This window comes from Corvus cornix, chromosome 2 (genome assembly GCF_000738735.6).
Source record: "Corvus cornix cornix isolate S_Up_H32 chromosome 2, ASM73873v5, whole genome shotgun sequence".
NCBI lineage: Eukaryota > Metazoa > Chordata > Aves > Passeriformes > Corvidae > Corvus > Corvus cornix.
In genome coordinates, this window is record NC_046333.1 from 47,106,590 (window position 1) to 47,124,113 (window position 17,524).

At 40.3% G+C, this 17,524-nt stretch overlaps 1 protein-coding gene across 2 annotated transcripts; it reads right to left on the reverse strand.

Moving 5' to 3' along the window:
* Nucleotides 1-6,423: 6,423 nt before the first annotated feature.
* Nucleotides 6,424-14,898, reverse strand: FAM221A (family with sequence similarity 221 member A). 2 transcript variants are annotated; one of them, XM_039550009.1, is made up of 7 exons: nt 14,722-14,895; nt 12,939-13,112; nt 12,288-12,478; nt 10,045-10,251; nt 9,120-9,230; nt 8,382-8,470; nt 6,424-6,656 (listed from the first exon to the last, which is right to left on the reverse strand). In XM_039550009.1, the coding sequence occupies exons 1-7, from the start codon at nt 14,775-14,777 to the stop codon at nt 6,594-6,596; spliced, it is 891 nt and encodes a 296-aa protein (XP_039405943.1). In that variant the 5' UTR covers nt 14,778-14,895; the 3' UTR covers nt 6,424-6,593. The 2 variants fall into 2 exon arrangements, with proteins under 2 accessions (XP_039405943.1, XP_039405944.1); XM_039550010.1 differs by lacking the exon at nt 10,045-10,251 and having other exon boundaries at nt 14,722-14,898.
* Between the last annotated feature and the right edge of the window lie 2,626 nt (nt 14,899-17,524).

Here is a 17,524-nt window from a genome sequence, read left to right on the forward strand (position 1 = left end):
TGGTTTTTCTCTTAATGTGTTGCTACAACATTTTATTGACACTGACAGCTTAATACACCTGACAAAGGAACAGGCCGGTCACAAAATAAACATGCAGGGTTGTTTTTTTCCTTTCCCAAGAAGAATGTAGGAAGTCATTTACCTACACACACAAAAAGTTCAGACACATCTTTTAATTTTGGCTTAGTTTGCATTAGGCAGAACCACCAGTAGCTTGCACACAAAACCAAAAGCTGCCATCACCCTTGTTATGCTTGTCATAGAACTGCTGCTAAATATGTCCTTTTTGTCTTCTCAAGAGTACTTTGTCCAGCACATTCAACATTAGAGGTTTTTAAAAGATCTTTTTCCCTTCTTGAGATGGAGCAAAGAACCATTTTTCTTTAAAAAGCATTGCTCTGTTGTTAAAGAAAGCCCATAATGTATACTGGACAAAGAAAAAGAATTCAGCATTTTGTATATTACCTTCTTGTAGTATTTCCTGAATGTTAAGAAAACCCAAAACAGTGTTTCCATAATTTTACAGAATTGTGGAGTGCAGCAAGATTTGCTCACACAAAACAAGTTTTTTCTTTAGGAGACCCAACATTTCTCAGAGAGAACTTAAGAGAATATAACCCCCAGCACAATCAAAGATCAAGCAAGTACCTTAAAAAGTGGTTGCATAGAATAAAAGCTTTTACATCCAGGTGAAAAACAAACTCCACACATACACAAACTACTTACCTTACTAAAACCAAGTTTGCCAAAAACTGTGTTAGTCCTAGGACATGCTTCAGTCAACGCACAACTTGTTTTCAAGAAGTCATTACATTTACTGACATTCAAAGTGTGGAGAGAAAATACAAGTTATTAGCTGTCATTTTTCATAGATGCTTGATGGCTTACAACAGCCAAAAATTAAATCAAAACAGTGGCACTGCTGTTAAGACAAGTAATGCCCCACCTTGAGCTTTCCGTCTTTATAATTTTAGGTGCATTTGCAAGCCAGGTCTCATCTTCTTCCAAGAATTAATGAATCGGATCAGGACAGGTAATGTACCTCAGAGAAATAGTTTGCAATGAACATTCTTAGCAGTTTAATTACCAGCTAGCAGTATGCAAATCTTACTTATCAATCCTTTCTCACAAATGTTAGCATGTGTGTGGTATCCATTCTCTTTCTCTCCTTAATCAAGGGAGACAGCAGTTCTGGCACACCCCTCATTCTCCTTACATGCAAGACTCGGGGTTTGGGTTGGCTGAGAGAAGCATCGTTTCTGCAGTTATAACTTGGTATCTGAACCACTGTAAAACCAGGACAATTCCAGAAACATGGCTTTTGGTAGACAACATTCTACCTGTAATTCAAAGGAAAGGATCCAGAGTTTGGAGCTGGAAAGAAAACACCTATGCAACGGAACATTTCAATAACCTTAGAAGCACACTCCTAACCTCTGTACTTTACAATATTAAAGAAAACACTCTGAGTCTCAGAATGCCAGAAAGAGAACCCAAAGGAGAATTACCTATGACAATTACATGTAATTATTAGCAAAAGTTATTCCATAAACAGAGTGAGTAAAGTTTGGCCCACCTCCCCAAATTCCTACTGGGGACATGATGACCAGCATTACCTCCTCCAGCTGGCTCAAAGCTACACAGATTCTGACCAATATGCGCACACCAATTAGCCAGCAGACCAAAGAGGAAAGGCAACCTGTGGCACTCCTGGATTTTTCCCTCTCCTTGCTACAACCCTCACATTAAAGAAAACTATTAATTTTGGGGGGAATTTACTTTTTCTCACTCCCCCCTTCCAACATCCTCTTGCCCATCTACACAAAAATTGACGATTTTAGGGCAGGAGATCGACTCCCAGCAGGACTCCGACTGCCTCCTACAGTATTCTTCAATCAACAGCAAATATTTTATCTCTCAATTTATTTAATTTTTTGGCCTACCAAATATTCAAGGAAGCATAGTTACAAACTTATTTGTGCAACAGATTCTCATTCATCATGCGTTCATTTGATGAACAATTCTTTGTGACATTTCAGAAAAGAATAACTGATGTAAATTTGAAGGGGAATAACAGTACTTGAAATTCTGAAATCTGAATTAGATTATTTTTCTTTTTCCAAAATTAAATGTTATCTTTTTTTCTCACTTAAACAGAAACTTGATGGGAGAGGGAGGATAAGATTAAACACCTCAGTTAGAATCAAATAGTTTTGAACTGTGCTCAGCCAGTGTGTAACAGGATACTCTGTCTGGAATGGAGTAAACCAACTTTAACACAGCCCTATTTGTAAAGCTATCCATGCTGCTTTTGGTGTTGAATAATGCTGAAAGCAGACTGACTCATTAGCTCCAAAGTTAAACATCCTGAGAGTGAGGTGAAGATGTAGCTGGCCTGGTGAAGTGCCTGATAAAGGAACAAAAAAGTGATACTACTGATAACTTATCTAAAGCTGCTGAACTGACACAGCTAGCCTGGACACATTTGGGTGACCAGTCCCACTCTTTAATGGCAGGGTCTTCTGACCCTTCTTGGAGTGTGTGTGGAGACCCTCTTTTGGGTTGGGGTTGCCTCTCAAGGTTATTTCTCAAGGCTGAGCAAAAGAGATTTGCCCACGGTCTTTGGTGTGACAAATCAATCTCTACTTATTAATTGCTTTTGCTAGCTTTCCTGAAATTGCTCCAATATTGCTTAAAAACAGTGCACTAGCCTGTGCTAGTAGTTACAGCTTCTACCCTGTGGAGTAAATAATTATGATTAAGATATTTTCATCTAATTATTATCATAATAAACTAAATATTTTATATAAATATATCTGGTTTGCCATCCTTAATTCCGCAGGACAAAGTTGTACAAAGGTCCAATTGCACCTGTATAATCCTTTAGACATAAACTGTTGACTGGGTCTGGGGCTAACATTGGATCCAGTCCTACCTAGACTCCTCTCTGAGGAGTTCAGAAAGAAAGGGGGTCCATTCTGCACCTCGTGAGTCAACTAATAACCTTTGTGTGAGCCTTCCACTCTGCTTGTGACACAGCATCACACAGGTGACAGGTTATGGCTGAGCCTGGGACCTTCCCTAGGGAGGTAACTAAAGGAACCCGTGGGATCAGTGCCCAGCCATGCCAGTATGGGTACAGTGAATATAAAATCAGAGCTAAAACCAGTGTAAAGCAAGTAACAATTCCTTCTACCAGAAGAGAGATGCTAAAGGCTCCAAAGCAAGAGTAGGCCTCTAGACAAAAATAGTATATTTAGTTACAAAAACCCCGTAACAGGCACACCTGTGCAAGGTCTTTTAGACTGGAAAACCTTTGTTGGATTTTTTTCAATTATATTTGTGCTAAGAACAAATACTATCACTACCTGCAAAGTTGTCTCTTTTCTTAGGCCACATGGCTACAAACTACTTCTAGAGAGGCTCGGGGACATACAGTCATGAGACCTGCCAACCATTTAGTATGCACAACATGCTGTAAAGACACTGACAACTTGACAAAGTAACTGCACGGATGCCATTACTGGTTGTGAATTCACACGTCGCATTCCCCTCGCTCCCAAACCTGAGACAGACAGACGTGGTTTGTATTTAGCACAGAAACACAGGGAACAGGGAGGAGCTCCTCGCGCTCCACTTAGGATCACTGACCAGTGTCCACTATCATAAACATAAGGTGCATCTAAGCCTTTCCACAGGATGATCAAAACTAGTGATAAAATGCTGTTGCACACTCTAGGAAAGTTGTAATAATGGCAAAACAGTGACTTGAAAGCCACCTATTTTAAAAATAAGACATGCTTAAGCATTGCCCAGGGCCTGTGCAATTAGGCTTTAACAGCTTAGAGCACTCGTGTGGATGAGAACAAACCCTTTTCCCCGTGCCTGATTCCTTGGATTAGGGTCAGAAACAGTTAATGCTTCCAGCTGAACGACAGCTCTACGCCCGCCCAATAAATCGCACAGATGAATTGGTAACTTATCTGTCCCATGATATTTTGTTCAAAGTTCATGGCTGCTCTCAGGAAAACAAACCATCAGCGAGTACCTGTTAAACCAAGCTCTTTATTTAATGAACACTGCTAATGGCACACGCACTAGCATTTGCTCTCTGCTTTCATAATTTAAAAAAAAAAAATTCTTTTCTAACAGATGTATAAAGAAATTTTTCAATAGAATTGGTGGTTGGAATTGTGATCCTACAAAATGATTATTGGTTTTTAGGATAAAGTTAAATTTCACTTAAGATATGACATCAGTATTCAGTTTTCACAGCCAGCAAAGTTATGAGATATATTGTAGCTGGTTTTTCATGTATAGATGCCAATAAAATTTCAGCAAAAAGTACTATGCAAATACTAAGAAGTCAAAAACATGCCTTCTAGTAAGGATGGAGAGTTTCTTTTCCTTGGACATCATCAACATGAGTGAAAAGTGGTCAGAACTCCTAAGCAATATTTAATGCCATTGATATTTTTATGATCGAACCTGTTTTCCAACTAAAACTAAATATCATCAAATAAATGTGATGACTTTTTTTTATCTTTAGAGTGGCAACATCAAAAAAGTTAAAGCACAGAATAAATTTTTTTAAATTACCTTAGTAAAACCAGTTTGTGATGATCAAAGTACAGTTTAGTAGGACTGAATTTGGCAGACAAATAACAGACAAATATTGTCAATTCAAGATGTAAAAAATTACATTATTTCCTGAAAGTTATGTTATCAGTATCAAAAAACCCCACAAAATAAAAGCTTTTTGTAATTATTAAAACCTCTCTCTTTAGCAATATTTTGCTGTGAGAAAGCTCACTGCTGCAAGACACACATAGATTTCCAGAACTGCATTCCCTCATGGGTAAAGTCATGGGGATAAGTAGGAAACTGGAGCGAACTTCCACTATTAAGCTTGTAATAATCTCTTTGAAAAACAGAGATAATTTTTTCCTGTATTTTTATTTACTTTTCTTTATGAATGCTATTTGTATTTGTTTGTTTCTTGTGATTACACTGTGAAAACCCCATTTATTTTCAAGACCAAGCAGGGGATGTGTAGAATGGATTGCCTGCCAGGGCCAGAAGAGGGAGCTCAAATCAGTACTTTCATTTATTAGGCTAAAGCAGCATGTAACTGTAGAATTTAACAGTAAAGGTACTTTCAAAGCACTAGTTAGACACTTTGATGCATCGTGCATTTAAATTAAAGTAGCAGATTAGCCTCTCTGATTGGCATCTGCAGTAGCGGCAGTATAGGTCAGAGTTAAGGTAAAAGGCTCCCTTAAAACTGAGCCCCGACACTGCAGCTGATACCTGAACAGAAACCAAGTTGCCCTGCAATAAATGCCTTCAAACCCACCTCTTTTCCTTTGCCCATCAGGCACATAGAAGCATTATTTCCAATGGGAAATAAAGCTTTGTAGGCTTCTCCCAATTCTTGCTGTAGAGTCTCAGTACACATCCCCCCACCCCCGTAAAGTTTCCAATCCAAGAGACATCTTCAGGTATTTTTAAGAACAAACTGACTTACACCTCTCTGTTCTCAAAGGAGAATAAGTTAACTCAGGCTTTGCTTTTGCCTCCTAAGCTGCACTCCGTGCCAGTTACTCTGTTCCAAGTTCTTGCTGTGCTGCTTTGCAGAATTAAACCACCACACAATCACTAAATTTTATATTTTCCTGCCCACTACCTTTGATACAACCTATGTTGCCACAGCTGTGAATATGGACAAAGAATACAAAAGCACACCTCCTTGAGATGATCCACTCTTTGTTGGGTTAGACAGGATGAATCTGTTGGATAAATAAGTTTGTACCAAACAGTATGCAGTTGTTGCTTTACATGCTATAAATAATATATCCATTTCCACTTAAGGTTTTCAGAAGTTTAGTGTAATAATTGTTATGGACAGTGACAGACAAATAGAATTGGGAGAATTGTACCACCAAAGAGATCTGGGATAATGTATACCAGCAAGATCCCTTCAAGTAGCTCATAAGTGTGGAAACGGGTTTGCAAGTGTACAGAATGACTTTTTTTTTTTTAATATTTATATGATGGTAGGAACAGAGACTGCAGAAGTGTGAGAGAAGAAGGGTATGTTTGAATTTTATGTCAAGGCAATGAAATCAACAGAAAGGGGGAAAATATTTAAAGAAAATATTAAATTGTCAGTATCAACAGAACAAATCTCACCACATAAAAATCCATAAGAAAGATAAGTTTAAAGGACTCTACAAATAAAGAAAATATATAATGAAAGTCTAAGAATAAGACATATCTTTTCTTTGCCCTCCTACAACCTAATATTTAAACACAAGGTTGTTCTCTCAGACCTTAAATAACAGTTCTGCAACTCTCTAAATACGCTTCTCCATTCTCAAAGAAATATCTGTGTAACAGTTCTGGAGATTAGAAACACATTGATTAAAGAAACCAATTTTATTACAACAAGATAATTTTAAATTAATTTCGGCAAAGGAACAAAACAACGGAATAAATAAATGAATAAATACAAGTATGCGGGGAGGCACAGAGAAAGATACTCAATGTAATAATGAAGAATGTGCCAAATAATAAATAAATATTTATTAATCTCATGGCTTCTTTGATGGCACTGGATTCCTCTCATTCCGTTTAGCAGCTTTCTCCATTTTCAGCTGTAACAAAAAGAGACACCAGCAGTGGTTCAAACATTGATTTGCAAGCTGGCTAGCAATGCAATATTAAATTTCTACATTCAGCCACAAATTTACCAGGGTGATACATGCAGTGGACAAAGGTACACAACATTGTTATCGCAACCTAGCACTGCTTACATTTGTACCACAGGACAAAGCAGCACTTGCATGGCGCTGCAGCTCCTCCCTATTGAAACCAGGGCTGCCTTATCTCTCATAATGGCAATCTAGGGATTTAAGAATCTCTCAAGGCCAGTGTCTCTCATGAATGTTCACGGGTTTATCTCTATGTCAATGAAAGGTAGAGCAGTTTTATTGCAGATGTCTAACAGACACAGCTAGATGAACCAGCACACACAAAACCACACAGGAACGGAGCTGAACCTTCATCTCAGTGTTTCCCCGCTGACCCACAATGCCATGACTTCCTCTTGTAAGATCTTTCCTACACAGCAGGCTCTTACAGCGTGGTAAAATTTATCAACATGTACATGTTCTACTCTGCCACTTTTGTAGTAAGACTATTAATCCAAACAAATGTATCTGTTGGTTTTAGAAGCTACGGTTTTTCTCAAGTATTGTTACACTAGTAAATGAAATCATATTTAGAGCAATTATATAAAAAGGATGTGGAGATTTTACATCTCATCTAACACACTTGCTGCTATCAAAAATGCAAGAAAAAAGAATTAATATGCTTTTTCCTACCATAAAATAAAATCAAAAGGAAACAAGACCTCATTCAGCTGTCTAAAAATGAACTCACTGCTAAGAAAATGTTGTTGGTCTACACAGAAATGCATTTTAAACCACTTTTCCCTATTTGGAGGCTTGAGGTTTTTATCTAAAATTCCTACAACCTTTTGCAAAGAAAATAAAATCTTGGGAGAAAAAAGAAACAGACAAATTTGAATTCGATGTTTTCTATGAACCAATGTAATATTTGTAACATCCGTCCGTATTTTTGCGATTATTTACAAAACAAAGAAAATTATTTAAAATTTCACAAAGCTAGAACAGCCTTCTCCTTTACAAACACCTTGCTGCAAGCCAGCAAGAAAAACAGCAAAACAGTTTAGATTTTAAAAGTTGATTCTGCAGCATTGCCTTACGAAAGGATTCATAAACAGTCGAGACATACTTCAGCTGAGATGGTGGAGCTAAAGGGCTAATGTGAGGAAAGAATAGGTATTTAAACATGTGAATAACCTACACTGCAGGGCATTTAAATTGAAGGTAGTCAGTGAGGTGGAGGAGGCACCTCTAAGTGAGTGATACAGATCATTTACCCTATCAGATTTAGCCAAATTTACGCAGACATTCATTAAAAAAAAAGGAACATTATAAAGTTTTAGAACTGAAGTAGCAAACACACAGTCCTAAATGTCACTGGGGAGTTTCCATGAGTCTGCACTGTTGTCTCTTTTTGCCACATAGTAAAATGTTTTGGTTTTCTGTAATAGAGAGTTACCTCAATTAAAATCTGCCTGGGTAAGGTAAATGCTATCCCACACATGACTGATCTCTGAAATCCTGTAATAGCTCATAACTCTATTTAAAAATTTATGTTAAGAAGCTAGCTTTCTCAGGAATTGAGAAGGAATTATATGATGCATTTATATGCCACTTAAATAATACATTTATCAGTTTTAGATATCCTTTTTGAAAGTGTATTTAAATTAAGCAATAAATGTAGTAACTTGCCCGTTCCTGATAACGTTTTTCAAAGTAAGCCATGTCATCAGCTTCTGATTGTTTTCCATGAGAAACTTGCCCTGTGGCCCTTGAACTACCTGAAAAACAAAACATAAACAAAAAACAAAACCCCTTTTTTCATTAATGATACTTGCTATTCCATTAGTTGTTTTACATTTGGCAAAACCCATTTAAAATGGAAACTCAACTTTACAGGCAAGCACAAAACCCAGCAATTGGGACCAAAGAGAAACCTTTTTAGTCTAGGCTTGCACCTATTCTAAATTGTCTTAAAGGAGTTCAACAGCTATAGTAATTGCTAACTTGTTGTACTAACTAAGGGACGTAAGTGTAAGTGATCCACAATCCAACGTAGAAAAAGCTTGCTGGCAGATGGCAGTTTCACAGGTGTGCTGAATATGTACAACCCATTCAGACATGATGAACTTCTAAGAGGAATTAAGAATTTTAAAAATTGATCCAATGAATACATGACACCATTAATGGAAAAGATAACAAACCCTAAGAAAAAAATAATTTAAGGTAAAAAAACACATCACAAGCAAAAATAGCAAGGATTAAGTTATTCTAAGCATTTGAAGCACATGAATGTCATACTAACTTATCACATAGCAAGGCTTCAATACTCATTTTAATGCCCTGAGCATCTTTCAATTCATTAATAAAATCAATTAACTTTATATTAAATTCTTTTTGTATAACAGTATTATCCTACTTATACATCACCTGCTATTTGCAGCATGGTTTGAGCGGAACCCGAAGGCCCCTGAAATGCTTTTAGAAATGGATGATCCGTGCTAGTAATAGGGGCTTCTAAAAGTGCAGCAGAAGGAGCACCTGTTAGAAAATAAGTTGAATGAAAACAATAATTAACTCCAGGAGATATAGTCCTAATACACATGATGGGGTCAAAACAAGGTTACAGATTCATATCTACAACTCTCAGCGCAGACCCCATAAACTAGAGTTAACAAAAGCATTACAAGGATGGCTTCAAAAGGAGTGAAAAGCTTTGTTTCTTCAATTACTACAGTAATGTTGTAGTTTCTAAACTTCAGACAAATCCAGGAATCCAGACCAGAATTTTAAAAATAAATAATGTGTATGTGGCAATAATAGATAAAACAGTATTTCAGGACAAAACGTGCGTTATTAAATGACACAAAATCACAGAGCAGAAAAAATGTCAAGACCAACTAATGTGTCTGTTAAAAAGTTCTACCAATTACCTCATTTTTTTTATGCTGAACAGCTATTAACCTTTGAGTTTGAAAACAAAAATGCTGTAAATATATAACCAAGAAATACCTGGGTAGTATTAGGCTAAAGGACTAACATAAATAGAACGTGGAAGTATTAGGTTACAGGAAGTATTAGAAGTTAGAGGTTCTTTCTACGGATATGCTGCATTTCAACCAGAAGCAACTAGGTTGAACACCAGAATTGATGAAAAGTTTTTTATCAACTCACTACAGGGAGTGGGACAACTTGATCCCTTAACACCTGAGGACAGCTGGAAAGGAACAGTCTTTCTGCAGTCCTACTCCTATTGATCCAATTTGCCTTCAAACTTTGAAAATCTATTTTGATTTAGTACTTTTCAAAACTTAGGTGGGGAATTAAAATTTCACCTCAGGTCAGCTGTGCATACCTATTCCACTGTCATCAAGCCTCATGTAGCCTTCTGCTAGAGAACTAAAACCAGTCAGTCCTCCCATAGCAGCATAAGGAACATCATGCCCCACAGGCTTCCCTTGGGCTAAGCGCTCCTCTTTTGTTTCCACGACTGTTTCATGAGCATATGCTGGCTGACCACATGCACAGGTAAAGCAGCTATGAAAGCCTGAGCACCTGGAACCTAAGAGACAAAAAATGAGTGAGACGGTGATGGAACTTGAGCATCCAGCTGTATGAAAAGACCATACAAAAGAGAAAGGAGGACTCTTGGGATTAGATCATGAAGGCCATCCAGTGGCAGGCTCTTACTGGGACACGTTTCAAGTACCTCTAAGGATGGAGATTCTGCCTCTCTGAGCAGCCTGGACCAGTGCTGGATCAGAAATTTCTTTTCTGATATCTAACTGTATTTCCTATGTTGCAACTTGTGTCCATTGTCATTAGCAACACCCCTCTCCATCCACTTACAATGAATAAAAGGAAAAGAAGTTCTGACACTGGGTAAAGCTGACAACCTGCCAGCATTTTGGCACCATTCCTTCCAAAGGGGTATAGCATGTGTCGATGTCACATGGCTAAGAAACTTCATATCACAATTTATTACAGAAATCACAATTTAATTGTCTTTTAAAATTAGCAAAATTTTCTCAGTAGCAAATAGAGACTGTGGAAGCAACAAAACAGGTTCTATACAAGATTATCATTAGACTGACTTTCAGGGGTTAAGCTTACACAGCCACAGGATGTAACTGAAATATTTATACAAATGTCATGGAACATTCAGAAACAGAGTGAAGTGACGTGTCTGCTCTAGCTACATCTAAAGCCGTCATCAAAGCCCCTCTGGAGCAATGTGACCAGTAAATTGAGGAAGTGATGTTGCAAATGTTTCATTATTCAAATTACCCTGCTTCCAAGTCACAGTTCATTTTGTCGAGCACCAGGAAAGATTTCTTTTAAGTCTTGTGCCATATGTTGATCACATTTTTGGAAATGTTAAAGGTTCTTTCATATTATTTTGGGTACTCCTCAGAAACAGAACTCTGTGTTTGGACACAGAACACAGTATATGCAATATATACAGAGCAACAAGCAGTTAAGGTTTTCAGTTATAACTTATCTATCATATTAGATTTATCCACACTGGACAAGACTAATATCATTACATTAAAACAACACAAGTCCAAAAGAGAAGCAATTCTTGGCACTTCACTAGGAAATCTGTGAAGCCCTCAGAAGTGTCTGGTATTTTTGAGAAACAGTAAACAAAAGGCATTATATATATTAATATTGAAAACACTGTGTTCTATGGATTCAGCCTGAATAATCCAGCTGCACATTTAAGATTTTCACATTACTTAGGGCAAATTCTTGAAAGGCTGTCATAAAGATATTTTATGGTTTATTCTGTGGGATATGATTCTCAACCAGCAAAAGTTGCTTACAGTTTTCTCTGTACAAAATAGAGACATTCCATGAAAGAAATTTAGTAACAGCACAGAATTCTAGCAAAAAAAACCCCTTCATCTTATGTAATTTGAGGTTTCAAACTAAAACATCTTTGTGCTTTATTTATTTCCTGCGGTTAATAATTACTGCTGTTTCACTACATTAACCTCAAACAACTGTAGTAAAAAGCTTCCTCTTAATCCCTTCTCTAAGATCTTGCTGAAACTCCATTCCCATTTGCATTTCTGGACCCACAATCTGTATACTCATGAACTGCTTTGTTAGAGTGCTAGCATTAGTATTATTTGGGAACAGAGTACTACTTCCTGCTGAGTTGAGAGAAGATATAAAAATATATTAATGTTATAGTCAACTAGGCAATAGAGGAATGAAGATCAACACTTCTCTCTCTCAAATTACCAAGTTCAGGTAGAAAAGGCATGTGCATGCAGCTGGAAGTGACAAACTGCAAACAGGGTGCTTTCATGCTGTGTATCTTCAGACACCCATCTCCATAAGCACTATCTGAAGCATTCAGAGATTTAAACTCCTTCACAGGACCTGGGGAAACTAAGGATGTTGTTCTAAACCCTCCTGTGCAAAAGCTGCTGTCTTCCTTCCCACTTCTCATCCTTCCTCAAGGATGAAAACGCACATCGGTGACAAGTGCAGCACATACCCAACACCCGGGGCAGAACACAGATCCCTCACTTGCTGTTCCTGTTGAGTTTCCTGGCAAAGGGTGCTGCAAGCCCAGCAGTAACTTACAGGAGTTACAGGGAAACCCAGGTGCTGCACTGTGCTGATCAGCGAAGTGTTTGCAGCGGCAGCGGATGGGCTGGGTGCCATTCAGGGGCACAAACTGGTAGGACTGGCACGGGCAGCGTTTCACTCTGCAAGGCACACAGATAGGCCGCTCTTTGGGAAGCACCTCATAGTCAGTTTTGTGTTGTTTATACCTGTAACAGGAAAAATAATAACTTTTATAACTTAGCATTTATCAGATAGCTAACTGAAAGGCTTATAATTTACTTGACAAGTTTGGTTTTGAAGCAATTTTAATTATATTGTTAATTGTTAATTTTCAATTAAGTGCATAACATCAGATGCTTTTACATCTATTCTTTACATAAATATCACATATCCTTATGTTTCATTTTGAGAGCACTACTAGAATCAATCTGATCTACATTTACTCATGCCTTACAGCTGAATTTATTGAGACTACAAAATCATTTTGGTCTCAAAAATATATTGACATTTACATTTACAAACAGTTCTTACTATTTAAAACCTAATTTTCTCAAGCCTTAAACCTTAAATAAACTTGCCTATGTGCTACTGTAATGTGTCTGGGAATATTTCACATTTTCTTGATTTTTAAAAATATTTAAGTGTAAAAGAAGGGAAACTACCCACCGGTGAGTACAAAAGCACAGTGTCTCTGGTCCTACAAGCTTACAGTCCATACCAGTTGGTGATCTCCAGCTGACGTACAACCTGTTCTGTAGCCGAGCTGGTAATACTTTTCTTTTGTACTCCTCGTATTCCTCAGGAGTAAAGAGCTTTCCTCCATCATCATCACCTACAATTCTGTATACACAACATAAAAAAAGCCATAAGAAAATGAAGACAATAAAAGTAGGTTTCTCCAGATATTTTTTTCAAATAATATATAGCAGCGCTTCTTCTGTAAATGCAAAATAAATCTTTTATTTCCTATTACTGTTCTAATAATTTAACAGAACTATAGCTGATTTTTAGAGAATATTTTTTGAATAATGCTCTTTCAAAAAATTTGTTCTGATGGACTGAAAACCAGTTCTAAGAGAAAAGGAAAAAATTAATACAGCAAACTACCAACGGTTCTTTTGGCAAAAAAAGCAATGAGCATCAAGGGTCATGTAGCCAGCCAACCCTGCCTCAGACTTCTTGACTAACCTCTGACAAGTCACTTCACTCATCTACACCCAACTATACTGCAAACTTGTATCAGGAGATTAATCTTAGTCTAGTCTGAGTATTCAACAGCAAGCAGGTAACCACACTGCCACCAAAGCAACAAACAACACATCCAAGCTGTCTTCTGATTTGCAAGAAGACTGTGCCAGTTTCTGCAGCTGAAGTTGGTGGGAGCTGTACCCTCAGTTCAGACAGGCCCATTTGTTAAAGCTATCACTATGTTCAAATTCAAGGGCAATGAATAGCTGGAACTCTGGAGCAGCATCCAAATTCTGCATTTATGGAAACAATTAATGACAATACATAAAATATGTAAAATAGAGTTGAGACTTAACTGCAGCACTTACCTATGCTGAAAGTGATTTTAATAATGTCTGTAAATATTTCAGTTATTCTTTCTTGGATATGCTAAAACACACTGAATGAGTGATTCTTTGCCAAATATTCTGTGGATTTGTGCACTGCCAGCATTGTATGGCACCAGAATAATGTGCCAACACAACGTTATCATTTGCATGTCAACCCAGCCAACACCCACTGAATCACTGCACATCTTATGTAAGAAATACCACTGTGCTTTCCTCTCGTGTTTTACTCAAGGTTTTCCTAAACTAAATTAAGACCTCATCTCAGCACAATGACTGTGTTTATTTTTGTTCAGCCTGTCGAGAGGACTGCTGACAAGATTAGCAAAGACATGCAGCAGTATAAGGGATTTATACAATGCAAAACTTGGAATTCGTGATGCACAGAAGTCCTTGTATTCTGAAAGAGCAGTACGGCTGGCAGATTATCAAATATTGGCTTGGATCGGACGGGACCTTAGAGACCACCTAATTCCAACGCCCCTGCCGTGGGCAGGGATGCCACTAGCAGACCAGATGGCCTCTCACAGCACATCGCACAGACACGCTGCCGGGCGGGCCCGGATGAGAGGGACGATGCGTGACTTCACCGCTGACAGCCAAGGTTTGCAACGCGTCCTCTCCAGGGCACACCAGCCACGGCAGCTCCGACTGCGACAGTGAACGGCGGCCGCTGCGTGTGGCTCAACGAAGCCGCCGCCGCCCCCGAAGCAGCCAATTCAGGAGGGCCGGGGGCGAGCATGCCTCCCGGAGGAATCGCGGGCCGCGGGCCGCCTGCGGGGGACGCGACACGGCTGCCGCCGGCACCCTTGGGCCGGCTGGAAGCGCCCGGCCCCCGCCCCAGCGACCCCACCGCGCCGCCCCTGTGCCCTCACCGCCGGTACTCCGCGTACTCCTCCAGAGCCTGCGCATCCACCTGCAGCCGCTCCATGCCCGCTGGGCCGCCCGCGGCCGGGCGCTGGGAGAGGGCAGGGCCCCGGGAGCGCCGGGCGTCGCCCGCGCACGGAGAGCTGCGGGCGGGAGGCACCGGGAGGCACCGGGAGGCAGGCGGGGGAAAGGTGGGGAACGAGGGGGGGACAGGACGCGGGCAGGCGGGGGGAAGGCGGGAGAAAGGTGGGGGACGGGGGGAGACAGGCGGGGGACAGGCGGGGGACAGGCGGGAGGCAGGCGGAGGGAAGGGGGCGGCAGGCGGGCGGCTCGCCCGCAGCACGCTCCGCACCGGCGGCTGAGAAACGTGCGGATCCGGGAGGTCTGTGCGGCGCCCGTGGGCACGGGCAGCCCCGCGCCGGGGTGTTGTCCCGGGAGCTCGCTACCGGGCGCGCAGCGACAAGTCACACACCGGGGGAGGTGTGCTTTGTTTTATTCTAGTTTGCGCAAAGCAGGGAGCTAGGTGCTAACCCACAAAAGGCTAGATCATCAAAACTTTACACTATTTATACATTTTAACAAAGGCATCAGCATTCACTGACTATAAATTGCTTAATTTTTCCGTTAATTAGTATTCAACCCCCTATTTGCCAGTCATATCTCTCATTTGTCATGCTAATTGGTGCATAGGGACGGTTCTGCCCATTTGCGTCTGGGGTCTGTTTTGAGTAGGTGGTCGCGATTGCCCACATCTGGAATTACCTTTCCCCCAGTTACTGCTCAGTTCTGCTGGCTTCACTCGTGGTGGCTTTCATCCAGACAGACCATTCATCTTGGGATTGTCTTCTCTTTTCCTTAAAACAAAAAATTAGCCGAGCATACAACATTCACAATGCAATTGCTCAATCATTACTGTCCAGCTATGGCTACTGATTAACAACTAAAACAATTGCAAAGTTTGATTCAAATCTTGAGGGGCTTGATATCGAGGACAGGACACGTGTGGTGTGCACACACTCCCCAGGAAGGCAGGCACCCCCTGTGCCCCTTGGGATGGACATGCTCCCTGAGCAGCAGTGCCAGGGCATGGCCACACACATACCCACTCACAAGCGCAGTGCCTCAGAAAGACACCCGCAGTCACGGGTGCCACCAGCCACACAGCACAGCACAGCACCCAAGCCCTCCCAGCGCCTGCCTTGCACCCCCATTGCCCTCTGCTGCTGCTACTGTTTAGACCACCACATTTCTGGTGGGTGGGTGAGCAGTATTTTTGGTTGGTCACTGGTCCCTCTTCCTTTACACAAAAAAATATATGTTCCATTAGAAAATATGTGTTTTGTTCATAGTTCAAGACTACCTGAGGCCAACTTTGGGAAACATTCCTAACCAAAGATGGTTCTTAGACTGGCAACCTGCAAGTCCCAATTCTTCTCCATGTGCCACAATCAATTGTCACCACATTGGAACAACTCCTCCAATGTGTTTTTAGTGAATCCACCACAGGCTGCTATTTCTGATACTGCACTATCTGTGTAAATTGACTGCTTCCCCTTGATACAAACAGGCTGGCCACAAAGTGACCAAATATGTGAAGAAAAAATATAGTATGTTTTCCTTATCCGAGCTTTAGGAAATTGGTATTTAAATTGGGCTCTGCCTGCTACCATAAGCTACAAGCCTTCAGACTGTGAAATTGAATCCAAGAAGAAAGGCTTTTTCCATACCAGACAGTGATACTTACCCAAAAAAAAAAAAAAAAAAGAAAGATACAGCTATTCAGGGAAATCTCCACATTGTTTTGAACTGGGCAAGCCACCATCAATGCAGCAGAAGGTGAAGAGGAACGTCACAAGGACCACGGCAATGTTTTGCCAAAACATCCCTCAGAGAAAGATGAAACAACAGGGACACTCTCAGGTTCCCAGCAGTATCCAAATAAGGTGACAGGGCATATGGTCTGGGCATTTGTCCTGTGGCTATGCCACATGTATAAGAAATTTCAGCAGAGCAGACAGCACTGCAACACAACACACACATTCTGTCACACTAAGATCTGAACGCAAACAGGTCACCCTCAAAGGCAGGAAAGATATGGGAGCAAGTCCCCACTGCAGTCGATTCATCTTCAAGCAAGCCAGTGGAAGAAAATAAAATCACACAAAAAAAGTCAGGATTGTCTGGGGAAAATCAGGGAAAATTCCTCCTGTGACCAAAACTTCAAAAAAGAAACAGATTGCGGAAAGGGGACCTTGAAAGCAGGACAAGAATCTCTGCAGACAGGGAGTTTGAACATACTGAGGAACACACTGCTGCAGAGGAGCTGCACAAAACTGAAGATCTCTGAGATACCTTATCTGTATGCACATTTCACTGGTGCCAGAGATCCCAGCACTGCCAATAAATGGGGAGGTGTGTGGTGGGGAAGTGCTCTGGCAAGCCTGGTTCAGACAGAATGAGCAGAGCTTCTGTGTCGTGGGTTGATGTGCCTCATCTGTGCAAGATCTTTGTTAAAAACAGTCCTCTAAAATACAGTTTGGGTTTAGAGAGAAGAGCCAGGTTTCTTAATAAGGCAACTTTCAGTGAGGGGTACAAATGTTAGTCTATATGCCACTCATGTCAGTGTTTATGCATGAACAGCCAGTAAGAACTTACGGAGAGTAGGAAATCAAGTCATTTTTTTGGGAGGCATCTGTCCTATGAACTACCTCCCATCAAAATAATTAAGGATCTTTTTACTGGATTAGATCACAGGAAGTGTTTTGCAATACAGTGTTCAGTTTATTAGCACCCAGTGCAAATAAGACCCCC